This window comes from Neovison vison, chromosome 11 (genome assembly GCF_020171115.1).
Source record: "Neovison vison isolate M4711 chromosome 11, ASM_NN_V1, whole genome shotgun sequence".
Lineage (NCBI taxonomy): Eukaryota > Metazoa > Chordata > Mammalia > Carnivora > Mustelidae > Neogale > Neogale vison.
Genome location: NC_058101.1, coordinates 193540631 through 193556389, shown reverse-complemented (window position 1 = coordinate 193556389; position 15759 = coordinate 193540631). Strand labels below are relative to the sequence as shown.

Here is a 15759-nt window from a genome sequence, read left to right as displayed (position 1 = left end):
TTTAAAAACCAAATATAGTTGGGTGGGCTAAAGTGAAGAGTCTGCAACAGGGCCCCTCAGATATGTGTTCCAGAATCATTTCTCTTAGCGTCACAGGAAGCAGTGTCTGGGAGAAAAACGTGCTGCCGTTTGATTTCCGTTTTACTTCTGTGAGAGAGAGAGGACTACCTGACGGCGTCCCCTCCCTTCTTCCCCTCTCCCCATTACCGTTTCTGAAAGTTTCCTCAGAGGCTGGTCTCTGTTACGCTGAGAAGGTGTGTACAGCCGCAGTGGCAGTAAGTCTCTGGGAGAAGATGCTCGCAGCAGGACTCCTGAAGGTGTCCCTCCCCCTTTAGCAGGTGGCGCTTCACAGACACTCCTGTGATCCCTCGTGTGCGGCAACGCAGCAGCCCAAGGGGTTATCCTGGGTCGTCTGCAGGACGATAAGTTCCAGGTAGAGGCGAGGGGCCTCTCTCTGCGAGCCTGCACACGATCGTCACCCTTGCCATAAAGCGTGGCCGAGGCTGCAGCGTATCCTTTGGAGAGAGGGGACCGCAGACCATCTTCTGCCCCTTTCGTGTCATTACAGGCCATTGAGGCCTGAACGAGGGCCATGATGTCTGGCTTGAGACCCTCCGTTTGTGGCAGCCGGAGGAGAATGAGCGTTGCCCGAGACGCAGGGGTGGCTGGCGCTGTCATCAGTATCGGACGATGTTTGAGAGGCAGGGGAGAGGCGCTCGTGGGGTTCCCCAGAGGAGATCGAGATCACCTGCTTGTTTATTCCTACCTTCAGTTTCGAGGGTGCCTTGGGCACGTTGGCATCCCTAACCCTGAAGAGCTTTCTGTTTTCTTTGGGCTCTGGGACTCCGCCTCAGAGGCTATAGCGTGCAGCTTCCGTAGAGCAGTGCCAATAAAATCGGCTGGCCCCGCAGGCCGTGGCAGCTCGCAGTCCTGGCGTAATTACCTGGCTAGAGAAACCGGGGCAGCCCGAGGGACCTGGGCCACATCCTCGGGGGGCCTGCTTCTGTCTCTGAGATTCCCTAAGAAGGGAGCCCCGTGTGGTCAGACATACTCGCGGTCAGGTAGCTGCCATCGGGCGCAAGGGATGGGGAGTCAGGCTCACAGCCTCGCATGGTCCTGTCTGGCTTCCTGAGAACTTGTCCAGGCCACACCGTGAGCAGACAGATGTCTTCCTACTGAGGAACCCCACTCCTGCTGGGTTGTTGATGAATTTCATGTTTAACTTTTTTTTCAAGAGATTTATTTAGTTTAGAGAGAGGATGAGCAAGCAGGGGAAGAGGTGGGTGCGGGGGAGGGTGGGCCGAGGGGAGAGGAAGCATTGCAAGCAGACTCCCTGCTGAGCACGGAGCCCACCTTGGGGCTAGATCCCAGGACCCTGAGATCACGTCCTGAGCTGAAATTAAGAGTCACCCACTTAACGGATTGAGCCACCCAGGCGCCCCTGTGTTTAACTTCTAAAGAGATTGCCAAACTGTGTTCCAAAGTGATGGCACCATTTTCCACTCCATCCGCAATGCATGAGGGCTCCCCTTGCTCTACGTCCTTACAGACACTTGTTACTTTCTCTCATTCTTATTGTAGACGTTCTAGCGGGCGTCAACTAGAAGCTCACTGTGGTTTTGATTTGCATCTCCCTAATGAATACTGATACTGAGCATCTTCTAAATGCCTGTGGCCATTTACACATGTCTTTGGTAAAATGCCTATTAATATCTTTTGCTCCCTTTTGATTGGGTAGCTTTTCAACTAATTGTTGAGCTGTCAGAGTTTTTTGTTCAGTTTTACCAAGGAAATCATTTATCAGCTATATATTTTGTAAGTGTTTTCTCCAGCCTGTGACTTCTCTTTTCCTTTCCTTAACGGTATCTCTAGAAGCACAAAAGAAGAATTTTGATCATTATCTACTTTTTTTCTTTTGTGGACCATGCTTTTGGTGTGGTATCTGACAACTCTTTGCCCAGCCCAGAGTCTCAAAGATCCCTGTGTTTTCTTTGAAAGTGCGCATTTTGAGCTCATACGCCTAAGTCATCGTGATCCATTGCATGTACAGAGTAAGGGTTTCAGTTCACCTTTTTGCAAAAGGATCCCCAAATGTCCCAACACCATTTGTTGAACAGGATGATGGAGTCCCCTCCTGACCTGACTTTGCTTGCCTTTTACCTGCAGATCTGCAAAACCCCTGAGTCCAAGACAGCCTCCTACTGCAGCCCTTCTGTGCCTGTGCATTTCAACATCCAGCAGGACTGTGGCCACTTTGTCGCCTCCGTGCCCTCCAGCATGCTCACCAGTCCGGACGCACTCAAGGACCCTCTGCCTGCACCGCCCTCACACCCCCCTGCCCAGGAGCAGGACTGCGTGGTGGTCATCACCCCAGAGGTGCCCCACCAGACCGCCTCTGACTTTGTGCGGAACTCGGCCACCAGCCATCAGTCGGAACCCGAGGCTTACGAGAGGCGCGTGTGCTTCCTGCTTCTGCAGCTCTGCAATGGGCTGGAGCATCTGAAGGAGCACGGCATCATCCACCGGGACCTGTGCCTGGAGAACCTGCTGCTGGTGCATTGCTCCCCGCAGGCCTCCCCCGGCCCCGCCGCGGCCACCCCCACGCCCCCTGTCTCCGCAGCCACCTCCAGTGCCCCCGCCCCCGCCGCAACCCCTTCCCCCGCTGCCGCTCACTCCCCTTGCCCGGCTGCCGCTCCCCCCATCAGTGGCACTCCCAGCCTCTCGGTGGCCCCCGCCTGCCAGGACGGGCCCCGTGAGAAGTGCTTGCCCCGGCTCATCATCAGCAACTTCCTGAAGGCCAAGCAGAAGCCAGGTGGCAGCGCCAACCTGCAGCAGAAAAAGAGCCAGGCCCGGCTGGCGCCCGAGATCGTGTCTGCCTCCCAGTACCGCAAGTTCGACGAGTTCCAGACCGGCATCCTCATTTACGAGCTGCTGCACCAGCCCAACCCCTTCGAGGTGCGCGCGCAGCTGCGGGAGCAGGACTACAGGCAGGAAGACCTGCCCCCGCTGCCCGCCCTGTCCCTCTACTCGCCAGGCCTGCAGCAGCTCGCGCACCTGCTGCTGGAGGCCGACCCCATCAAGCGCATCCGCATCGGCGAGGCCAAGCGGGTGCTGCAGTGCCTGCTGTGGGGGCCGCGGCGGGAGCTGGTGGAGCCGCCGGGCGCGTCGGAGGAGCTGCTGTGCGCCACGCTGCACAACTGGATCGACATGAAGCGCGCGCTGATGATGATGAAGTTTGCTGAGAGGGCGGTGGACCGCAGGCGCGGCGTGGAGCTGGAGGACTGGCTGTGCTGCCAGTATCTGGCGTCCGCCGAGCCGGGGGCCCTTCTACAGTCTCTGAAGCTCCTGCAGCTTCTGTGAGCGCAGCCCCCGGCCCCGCCCTTGGGCTGCCCACTTCCCTGACCCCAGACCACCCTCCCCCGGCTCCCCACCTTGCCTTGGACACACCTGCCTGCCCCCCGGGAAATGGTACCGATGACTGTCAGACTTGGATGTAATATATATATAAAATATCTAAATCCGAAAGACAGCGGCTGTCATTCATTGCCCACTCTGGCCTCTCCGTTTCCCCCCAGTTTCCTCCTACAATTATGGCCACTTCTGGCTCAGCACCAGGGCCTGGGGACGGTTCTGCCAACAGAGCAGAGCCTGTACTCTGGCTCGGCTGCCTCATCATGGGATCGCTTCACTCTCTCATCAAATGGCTATTTAAAAAAAAAATAACAAAAAACATTTGAAAAAAAATGGGGAATGGAGTCATTAGCAAAGCTCTTTTATTGCCAAGGGCACCGGTGCATTAATATCTTGGTGGGTTACACTGCATCTAAGCCTCTGAGCAGTGACTTCAAGACCACTTGAGGTGTCCATATCTCACACTTCTACTGAGATACAGTGGCAGGCCACTCCGCTGTGGCAGGCCACATGCCCCCAGGCGTGTGGGCACCACTTAACCTTCCCTGCTCCCCTCCTCACCCAGCGGTCTCTTGGAAAGAATCCGGACTCAGCTGTGAGCCCAGCGGAGGTCCAGAACTCAACCCCACTGCTCCAGATCTGTTTCCAGTGTGCTAAAGGCGTTGCCCTTTGTATGGGTCAGAGCCCTGGCTGAATTGGAATCCACCCCAGATGGTTCGAGTGAAGAAACTCTAACGGGGCCACTTAGAGAGGCATGGGCAGGGTTAAGAGCAAAAAGGAAAAGATGAGGCAGAAGCAGGGGCTGAGGTGGGAGAACTAGCTATTCACCCTCCCTTTCCGACCTGTCATCCCCAGGTCAAACCCAAGGTGGGGAGGGGGTCAGGGATGGAGTTGGTGGGAATGGCCTCCGCCAGCAAGGGAACGGGGAAGGCCTGGGCTGCTGGACACGGGGCAGGCAGCATGCTGCCTCTTCCCTTGACTGTGATAGAGAACAGAGGTGCCAGAATAAAACAGAGGTGTCCCTGCTTCCAGACTTCCAGACCAGTAGTCTCCATGCTGTCCTAAGCTCCACTCCGTTTCCATCTATAAAACTCCTGTATTCAACATGCTTACTGGCCCCTACTCCCTACTGCAGTCAATATTTGTCACTGTGCCTTTAAAGCACATGAAGAAAATTAGAAAGCTTCGGATCTTTCCTCCACAAACTAGACACACAAAATGTTACTAATTACTCATTTGAAGGGAGAAAGCCCCAAGACCCTCGGATTTCTACCTAAAGGGTAATCTTCCACCTTGCGAGCTAATTAATTTCTTAAAACCTTGTTAATAACTATGGACAATTGTAAAACAAATGCAAAGATCTTAACGGATGTCCTAGAAATCTGGGGATGTGGTTAGCAACCAGGACAGGGAAATCTCACAGGTCCTCTTCTGCATGTTAATTTCACTCCTTTCGGACTACAGGTAAGTATGCCTCCATTTCCCTGTGACAGCCATGAAGACAGTACCTGTACTCTTGTCAACTGTCGCCTGAGCATTGAGGAAAGAACTGAATAGGCCAGGTTCCAACTCTATTTAGACAACAGAAAAGAGCCTTCGGATATGAAAATCATTATTCTTCATAGGACCTATCTGTTTTGGAGGCAATATTTTGTCAGTGGTTTATTCCTGGGAATTTTCCAGGCACACCCTCCGCCCTTCATTTGCTGTCTTTGCTTTCTCGTCTTTTCTCACTTCAAGGAAATAAACAGTGGGGAGGGAATAAGCAAACATTCTGCCAAGGGAATGCAGTGCCTCTTGGAAATACACGTCTCAGGAGGCACATTTTGAATCTCTGAGTCAATGACATCTTTTGGATATGCCACCCACTTCAGGAAAAAATTTTTGACATCGTGGAAAAGGTTTTAAAACCAAAATGAATCCAAAGGTAAAGCTGAGAAGTAATTATCGTGATAAAGTCCAATTGAGAAGAATGGTAACAAAGATCGAACCTACTTCTGAGCTGTCAGCCAACCCAGAAAAAGCAGAAAACAGCTGCTTGCGGAATTCTTTGTGGGATGGTAGGAGGCAGTTTCTTTCGTCTTGAGAAACAGGCCTTCTCCCAATGTGTGGTTCTGAAGGGAATTTGTCAAGGATTTCCTTGTTTAAAGACATTGGATAATGTCCCCGATAGCAGGGATGTTTTTTGGGTTTTGGTTTTTTTAAAAGACATTTTCCTAGACAGGGCAATTTCTTATATTCACTATTGGCAAAATCCGAGTGGGTAACATAGTCCCCCGCATTTCCATCGTGGGTGGGGGGGACTATACAGGATGCTTGCCACCCTTCGTCTCCATGGGTTGTTGGCCTTTTCCATAAAGACTGCACATTTTCCGTTGGGCAAATAGCATTAATCACTCTGAATTCAGGGCTCAACGTAATTGGGTTTTGGAGTTTTGCTTTATCTTTTTATTTTTTTGCCACAAAATACACCTGCAATGCACAACTTTATCTCCCAGAAAGCTCAAGCACTAAGTAGATGAATTCCAGAAACAATATTTTGTTCCCTAGGGCTGAGGTTCAGAAACAAGCAGGGACTTCGGTATGAGGCCGGGCTCCTAACCCTTGGTTCCTCTACGCTCCTGGCATCTGTACACTCATTGCCTCCTTTTTGCTTGGCTTAAGACCCAGCTACTGGTATTTAAATCTCCAGATTTTTGTTTTTTCTCTCCAGCTCTGAGTCAGGTCGCCCCCATATCCTGTTCTCATTTGTAATCTTGGTTGTTAATGGGGCCTTTCCCGTTTTCATGCCAAGATGTGGAATCTTTTTTCTTCTCCTCCGTTCTTTCCCGTAGGCGTTACGAAGCCACACATCTGAATTATTCTATCTTTGCCAGAAGCAAGATACGCACTTCAGGTGATTACTTATTTATCATAACACGTGGCTCAGATCTAATAAGGCAGAGCTCTGGGGAGCTGCAGTTACCGGTCCGTGTAATACTTCCTGGTTTTTCAGAGCTCGGGGCTGGAGAGATCTCTTTTGTAATATGCACTTGCACACAAACAATTAAAATGATCTGGAAGAGGGAAGACATATGTTACTTTAATGACGTCTCTGAAATCCCTTCTTTAAATATACAGCCAATAAATGAGACAGGCCTTTCCCACTCTGCTGACTATCTATAAATCTTTGAAGATCTCAGGATAAGCTTATTAATCTCATTAAAAGTAGTAGATTTGTCATATAAAGCCTGCTTGGCATACTTAATAGAGGACGATGTGAATAGAATTGATTCATTGGAAACCAAAATTTAACCCGACTGATGTCATTGCTAAAAAATAGAAGACAAGAATTAAATGACTAGGGAAAGTACCATGGGGCGAATATTTGTGAAGAACAATGACTCTTCTCTTCTCCAGTGCTGATTAATGTGGGTTAAGGGACAGCCAAGGAGACCTACTGCAGACTAAAGATGTTCTGGAAGGACTTACGCTCTGGAAGGTTATTTAGAAGGTAGCCAGATGGGTTCTGGGGCCTCAGGAAAGGAGTCCAAATTAACCTAAAAATGATATCATTTATTTAGGGAGAACTGGGATCTGGCCAGAACGTCCATGATCCATGTGGAATCTTCCTGAGAACTGGTTGCTCCGTCTTCTCTGACCCACATCTTTTCCTCCCAGAGCTCAACGAGCTTTCCTCCCCGTTCCAGCTCTCTGGAGTGGGGAAGGCAAAGTCGAGTTTACTCGGAAGCTTTCTGCAGGGCCACAAACCAGCTTGGTATTGAAGTATACCAGTGGGAATTTGAACATACAGTGTTAGCCCACGTTACAAAATGCTGGGTTCACATATTTGTAGATCCTTTCCTAGAAATGAGTATAGCTATTTCAAAAACAAACAAACAAACAAACAACAAACAAACCAAACAAAAAGCAACAACAAAAACCACTGTCCTGAACAGTGAAAACTTAGATGTTCTGTATTAGGACTTCTTGAAGGCTATTCTTCAGATTTCTGACTTACTGTCTTAGCAGGGATAATCGGGCATGGAGACAGATGGACAGAATGCAGCATGGAGGTGGAAGGAGGGGAGAGAAGACAGGAAATAAGAAAGCAAGATTCAGAGACAAACCGCCTGCTTTACTACTTGCCTGGAACCATCCCAGATAACTTCCCACAACCCCAGAAGGGGATTCATGAGTCTCAGTCTGTTCAAACTACTGCAAAACAAACAAACAAACAAACAAACAAAAAACCAACAAAACACACACACATAGACTGGGTGGCTTTTAAACAACAGAAATTTATTTGTCATGCTTCTGGAAGCTGGGAAGACCAAGATCAAGGTGCCAACAGATCTGGGGCTGGTGAGGATCCACTTCCCAGTCATAGGTGGCCATATTCTTGCTGTGTCTTGGTTTGGTGGAAAGACCAAAGGAGCTCTCAGGGGTATCCTTTTTAAGGGCTCTAATCCCACTGATGAGGCTTTCACCCTCATGACCTAACCACGCCCCAAAGACCCCACCACCTAATCCATCCCCTTGAGAATTAGATTTCCATGTATGAATTTTGGGGGAATGAATATTCAGTCTAGGGTAGCACTTTTATCAGCCCTTTCCTGGAATTAAGTGGACATGTGTATGTCTATTCTATTCTCAAAGATCACCAGGGATGTGGAGGCTCTACGGAACACAAGGTGGTATAGAGTTCAATTTCACTTTGTAACAGATTCCTTAAAAAGTCAGAAAGGCTTTAAGAATTTGCCTTTTACCTATGTCCTTTCTTTACTACTCTCATCATCATGATGATGGGGACAATTTTCTATTTTCCCAAAGAAATAACAGAGATTTCCTCTCCCCTACCCCTCAGTTTTACTTGTTTCATATCTTTTGAGTATATAAAAAACATCACAAATCACTAAAAGGCAAAATTACTCAAGAAGATATACTCAGAGAAGTATCTCTCCCCCAAACCCTGTCCCCTTCTTCCATCCTTTTCCCTGGCTTCCGCTATCAGCAGTAGTAACCAAACTCACTCATTTCTTCTTTATCTTTCTTGTGTTTCTTTTGCACAAATGAGTAGATAGAAGACGATTTCTTCTTTCTTACATAAATGTTAGCATGCCAGAGAGAAGGGCACTTTGCTTTTCTCTCTTAGCAGGGTCTCAACTAAAAGTTTTTTTAAGATTTATTAATTTATGGGGCGCCTGGGTGGCTCAGGGGGTTAAGCTTCTGCCTTCAGCTCAGGACATGATCTCAGGGTCTTGGGATCAAACCCCGCATCGGGCTCTCTGCTCAGTGGGGGGCCTGCTTCCCCCACACACACACTCTCTCTCTGCCCACCTCTCTGCCTACTTGTGATCTCTGTCTGTCAAATAAATAAATAAAATCTTGGGAAAAAAAAGATTTATTAATTTATTTTAGAGGGTAGGGGTGGAGGCAGAGGGAGCTGGAGAGAGATACTGAGAATCCTTGAGCAGACTCCCCACTGAGTGTGGAGCCCAATACAGGGCTCGATCCCAGGACTCTGAGATCATGACCTGAGCCAAAATCAAGAGGTGGCTGCTTTACCCACAGAGCCACCCAGGCACCCCTCAACAAGAACTTTAAAGCAAGGCGGTCCCTTGATCTCTTGCTTAACTCAGAGAATTAACATAGTTTCATCACCCAGCAAAATGGTAAAATCAACATTTGCGCTGTTTGGGGAGCATGAATTCATCAACGTTTTAATGATCCCTTACTGGTATTACCCCTTGGTTCTCAGAACAACCCATTTTATTGTCTTTGGGAGATATGGACTGCTTTTCCTCCCAGATGGAAACCCTGAGACGTCCCAAACTGCAGTCAGCAGCAGCCACAGACCCCTGAGGTCAATGATGAAATTCATCTCACGTTCTTACTCCTCTCTGGAGTGACTCTGCTAGTCCTTGCACTTGGAACCTAACACTTCTTTGATAAATTCTGCGTTGATCCCTTAGGCCAAACCCAACCTAGAGACGATGGCCAGGTCTTCAAGGAAAATACCTCCGGGATAATCGCCCAGAAAGTCCGCGAAGTAGAAAGATTATGGGACTCCCTGAGGCTTGGCTTTTCCGGGGTCCCAGTGTGGTCCTCTCTTTGCCTGACTTCAGAGCCTTGCAATGTAAACGACAAGGACTCCACTCATGGAAATCGGTTCTGGAACTTGGGGTTAACTCGTACACAAAAGAAGCCTGATGCTGTTGGTCTTGGCAGAGTCCGACATGAGTCATGTGCTCCTTTAAGGACCAGATGAAATATGGGTAGAATGAAGGAACTTGCGGGGTGTTTTGTCCCGTGGAAAGGTTTCTTGTGATGGCAAGGTTAGGGGAGGGGCATGGGGACTGCGAGCCCCGCTCTGGGTGAGGAAGGCACACAAGGGTGCAGCATAGGGAGCGCCCTCCTTGGCAAGGGCCGACTGCACCCCTGTAGCTGGGATCAGCAGCCTCATCCAGCTCGGAATCACGCGTTTGATAGCAGCCCTCACGCTGCATCCAGGCTCCGCGTGCGCCAGCCGCTGCTTCCTGGCTCCTCACTGGACACCCCCCTTTGTTTCAACTCTGGAAAGGCAGCGGCCCACTGGAGAAAGCACTGGAATGAAGAAAACCAAGGGCGCTGTTACATGGGGACCGCACCTGTGGTAGGATAACCATTTCTAAACAGCACACAGCCCACAAGGGTTCCTGAAAAGGACTTTCACGTGGGCGCACACCAGCGTCTGGGAGCGGCTCTCCCGGAGCAGGTTGCCAGAAGGCTGGGATTATCTCCTTCCCGGGACAAGCTTTGTCACGTCCAGAATTTCTCCTTGGTGATACCTCTAAAGTTACAGTGAAGGGAAAGAAAGGTGGTAGGAGACAGACACTTGATATTCCTGGAATGATGGTATTAAGAGCATGCCCCAAGCCCTCAGAACGCCTGTGGCTTGGCTCTGCTGTGTGTCTGAAAATGGACACCGTGTTGTTTAGCAAACAAAAACTGGCCTGCAATCCAGGTCCTTTGTCTGGTTTTGACTCCCTACCTGTCCAGTTTTCCCAATACCATTGGATATTTTTTTCCATTGGATATTTTTCTAGATTTCTTAAAGATTAGTTGACCATATGGTTGTGGGTTCATTTCTAGGTTTTCCATTCTGTTCCACCCAATCTATTTGTCTGGTATTGCATCTGTACCGTACTGTTTTGACTCTTGCAGCTTTGTAATAGAGCTTGAAGTGTGGAATTGTGATGCCTCCAGCTTTGTTTTGCTTTTTCAAGATTGCTCTGGCTACTTGGGGTCTTTTGTGGTTCCAAACAAATTTTAAGATTGCTTGTTCTAGCTCTGTAAAAAAATGCTGATGGTATTTTGATAGGGATTGCCTTAAATGTATAGGTTGCTTTGGGTAGTACAGACATTTTAACAGTATTTGTTCTTCCAATCCATGACCATGGAATGTTCTTCCATTTCTTTGTGTCATCTTCAATTTCTTTCATACGTGTTTTATAGTTTTCAGAGTACAGATTTTTCGCATTCTTGGTTAGGTTTATTCCTAGGTATCTTACGGGTTTTGGTGCAGTTGTAAATGGGGTCTATTTCACTTTCTGCTGCTTTATTACGGATATATAGAAATGCAACAGATTTCCGTATGTTGATTTTGTATCCTGTGACTTTACTGAATTAATGTATTAGTTCCATTAATTTTGTGGTGGAGTCTGTTGCGTTTTCTATATAGATTATCATGTCATCTGCAAAGAGTGGAAGTTTGACTTCCTTCTTGACAATTTGGATGCCTTTTATTTCATTCTGTTGTCTGGCTGCTCTGGCTAGAACTTCTAGAACTGTGTTAAAGAATAGTGGTGAGAGTAATATTCCTATCTTGTTCCTGACTGTAAAGGAAAGCTCTCAGTTTTTCCCCATTGGAGATCATATTAGCTGTGGTCTTTCATATAAGGCCTTGATGATGTTGAGGTAGTTACCTCAATCCCTACTTTGTTGAGGATTTTCATCAAGAATGGATATTGTACTTGGTCAAAAGCTTTTTTATTTTATCTTTTCTTTTATTAATGTGATGTATGATGTTGATTGATTTGTGACTACTGAAGCACCCTTGCAGCCCAGGAATAAATCCCACTTGACTGTAGTGAATGAGTCTTTGAATGTGTTATTGGATTTGTTGGCCAGTATCTTGTTGAGAATTTTTGCGTCCATGTTCATCAGGGATATTGGCTTGTAGTTCTCTCTTTTAAGTGGAGTCTTTGTCTGGTTTTGGAATCAGGGTGATGCTGAACTTCCATTTCTATTTTTTGGAATAGTTTGAGAATAGGTAGTAACACTTCTTTAAATGGTTGGCAGAATTCCCCTAGGAAGTATCTGGCCCTGGACTTTTGTGTTTGGGGAGATTTTTAATTACTGATTCAATTTCTTTGCTCGTTATTGGTCTGTTCAAGTTTTCTATTTCTTCCTGTTTTAGTTTTGGTAGTTTATACATTTTTAGGAATTTATCCATTTCTTCCAGATTGTCAGATTTGTTGGCATATAATTTCTAATCATATTCTCTTATAATTGTATTTCCATGATGTTGGTTGTTATTTCTCCTCTCTCATTTGTGATTTTATTTATTTGGGCCCTTTCTCTTTTCTTTTTGATAAGTCTGGCAAAGTGTTTACCAATTTCACCAATTCTGTCAAAGAACCAGCTTCTGCTTTCATTGATCTGTTCTATTGGGTTTTTAATGTTCTTTCAGTTTCTACATCATTTATTTCTGCTCTAATCTTTATTATTTCCCTTTTTCAGCTGCCTTTAGGCTTTATTTGTTTTTCTTTTTTTAACTCCTTTAGGTGTAAGGTTAAGTTTTGTATTTGAGATTTTTCTTGCTTCCTGAGGTAGGCCTGGGTTGCTATATACTCCCCTCTTAGGACCACTTTTGCTGCATCCCAACAGTTTGGGACCATTGTGTTTTCATTTTCATGTACTTCCATGTATTTTTTAATCTTTTCTTTAATTTCCTGGTTTATCCATTTATTCTTTAGCAGGATGTTCTTTAACCTCCATGTATTTGTGGTCTGTCCATATTTTTTCCTGTGGTTGACTTTAAGTTTCACAGCATTGTGGTCAGAAAAGATGTATGGTGTGATCTCAGTCTTTTTGTATTTGTTGAGGTCTGATTTGTGGCAGAGTGTGTGATCTGTTCTGGAGACTGTCTCGTGTGCACTTGAAAAGATGGTGTATTCTGCTCCTTTAGAATGGAATGTTCTGAATGTATATGTTAAGTCCTGGTCCAGTGTGTCATTCAAAGCCATTGGTTCCTTGTGTATTTTATGCTTAGATGATTTGTCTTTGGATGTGAGTGGGGTGTTAAAGTCCCCTACTATTATTGTATTATTATTGATTATTATTGTTATTGTTATTAATTGTTTTATATATTTGGGTGCTCCCAAGTAGGGGGCATAAATATTGACGATTGTTAGATCTTCTTGTTGGACAGTTCCTCTTGTAACAATAGAGTACCCTTCTTCATTTCTTGTTACGGTCTTTGGTTTAAAATCTGGTTTGTCTGATACAAGTATTGCTCCTCTGGATTTCTTTTGACATAATGGGCAAACCTTCTTTCATAGACTCCCTGGACTGCCTCAACAGAAGTTTTCGGTTTGGCATCTAATGAAAATATCAGGAAACAATCAATGACATAATAATAGTCTGTTTGCCTGACTTCTCTGTTCCAAAAGACTTAAAGCCTTGGTATATGAAATATTACTTTATCTTCTCACAACATTTCTCTAATATATGTAGGAATCCAGAGAGGTGATGCACATTTTGAGAGAATATTGAGATCTGGAAAGATGAATCAATAGATGACGTGTAAACCCAGGGCAAGTCTCTAGGCTACATGCCTTCCATTCTTTGCCAAGAATCACTCTACCATGTTTGAGGTCAGGTGTCCCCTGGGGACCCGTCAACATTCTGGCTGTCCTTCAGTGTTCAACTCAAGTCTTACCCTGACCATGAAAGTTAGTGTCCCTTTCTCCTCTGCATTTGCTCACTTCTAGGTCACTCTCTACCCAGTACTCTTGACTGCTACTGATCACTTTTGGGGAGATGGGTATTGTATATTTATCTTGTTACAATGAGAGTGGTAATGCAGAGTATTCTTCCTCACGAGTAGATTATGAGCCCCATGAGGGCAGTGACCATGTCTGAAACCACTTTGTTTCCCCGTTCCTTAGCCCTTTATGTTGTATGCATTAGGTGTTTGATAACTGTGTCAATAACATTTATGGTGATGCATGGTTTACGGTTGATGACACCACGTTGGAAAGATGGCGCCTCACAAATCACACACTGCTCTATGGCTGAGAAAGCACTTTTCTACAGCTTACCTTATACGACCCTCCAGGCTTATAAACATCCCCAAGTGTAGAGCATGATAACGAGCTTCAGAGAGCCTAAGTGACTTGCCAGAGAGTCCTTGTGACTGATGAGTGGTAGGACTCAGACTAGAACCAGGTCTTTAAGCCCAGTGTCTCCCCCGCCCCCCACAACACAGCTGCCTCATGGTTGTGCGGTTGCTCCGTGCACTTGCCCCGTGCGCTTGCCTTTGTGCTGGGACCCCCATGGTCTCTGTCTTCCACACCAAAGCTGCTCTGTTGGGCATTTTCCACCGCGATAATGACTGCATGGTGCTCCGTTATTAATTTCAAAAGTTAAATTCAAAGGAACATTTTATGTATTTTAGGCATGTCGTGCAAATACCAGTCATCTCTCTGAAATGTGTCGTGATGAGGTGGGTAGTAACAGATGCACATAAGCTTTATTAGAACAATTTTCCATGGAATTACCTCAGATGCACTCCCAGAGCGACGATGCCTCCTGTGCCATACCCTCTGAGGGAGCACATTCTCTCTCTTGGACCATCTGCTCTTCCCCAGGCCACTGCCTCTGCCAAACCACCAGCCCCCACTTCGCGAAGGCTTCATGGGGCCTCTCAGATGGGCATATGGAGGATGTCCAAGGTGATTGCCCAGTTGCCCAGGCCCTGCTTCTGGGCCCCCAGGCAGCATGTCTTCATTGAAATAGCTGTGATTCCATGGCACCTTCCTGAGATGTCTCCCTCCCTCAGGGTTGTCAGCCTGGTGGCCAGCCTCAAGCAGGACACCTGGACAAAGAAAGTAGTACAAATTGTATTGCTTGTTTGGTTTTTGTTTGTTTGTTTTGGTTTTTGGTTTTTTTTGTCTTTTTTTTTTTTTTTGCCAGACCATCGTAAGACACCAGTTTCCATTCTGCACCAAACTGAGGCTACTGGGCAGAAAAGGAGCAAGAATCTTCAAATGTCCCAAGCTGCTGATTCTACACTCTGTACTGTAGAGAGGTTTGTTGTTATTGTTGTTGTTGTTTCTAAGTCTGAATATTAGTATGATACCAGCTGGGTGGGACATCTCTGCTTTATGATGAGGCTATCTCAATGTTCCCAGCAAATGAACCTCTTTTTTTTTTTTTTTAAAGATTTTATTTATTTATTTATTTGTCAGAGAATGAGAGAGAGAATGTGCACAAGAAGGCAGAGTGGCAGGCAGAGGTGGAGAGAGAAGCAGGCTCCCTTCTGAGGAAAGAGCCCGAAGCAGGACTTGATCCCAGGACCCTGGGATCCTGACCTGAGTCGAAGGCAGCGGCTTAACCGACTGAGCCACCCAGGTGTCCCAGCAACTAAACCTCTTAATGGGGCTCCAGATAGCAGAGCTCAGCACTGAAAGGATTACAACACACTGTATGTAATCTTAGGTCTATAGGAAACACATTTACTAAGTGACCTGCAGTAGAGAACTCCCTACACCACGAGTCCTATACATGGGATTCCCTCCACAGGAAGTACATTTTTCTTTAATGCTTAGGCAAAAATTCAGATGAAATTTTCTGAGAACCACCTAAATCCTTAAGTGTACAGAAGCTTACAAATCACTGAAATGTTTGTCAGTGACTTTACAGGAATGTTGTTGAGGGGAAAATTTCGTTATACAGGGTCCTGTATATACCCGTTATACAGGGTTTCCCCAGATTTGGAAGAGCTTTAAGTCACACTCTCATTTCTCAGCCATGGCACAAGGGTGCCTTGTTTTTGAGCGGCTTCTAAGTGTTATGCTTTTGTGACAGGAATTCAGTTTTCCGAAGTAATGTATCTTTATCCTGGAATAAAGGCGTCCACAAACTTCTTGAGTCTCTCCCAGGGTCCCTGACAGCCACACTGGTTGGAGTTCAGTCCTCTGCCTGGTTTCTCCATTTTGGGTCAGAAAGGTCTGTGAAAGTGAGCTAAATGCTCAGCAGATTATTCCATCCGCCTTAATAAAGTCATGTCAGGACGCTGCCAAGAAGAATCTGGTTTCAGAA

The 15759-nt window shown here is 46.5% G+C and overlaps 1 protein-coding gene across 1 annotated transcript in view; it reads left to right on the top strand.

Annotated features, from left to right (window-relative positions):
* Positions 1 to 3525, top strand: part of PRAG1 (PEAK1 related, kinase-activating pseudokinase 1) — a 47186-nt gene extending 43661 nt beyond the window's left edge. The window contains exon 6 of the mRNA XM_044225541.1: positions 2167 to 3525. Coding sequence (XP_044081476.1) covers positions 2167 to 3360 — 1194 coding nt within the window. The 3' untranslated portion in view covers positions 3361 to 3525. The remainder of the gene's footprint in view (positions 1 to 2166) is intronic.
* The last annotated feature ends 12234 nt before the right edge of the window (positions 3526 to 15759 follow it).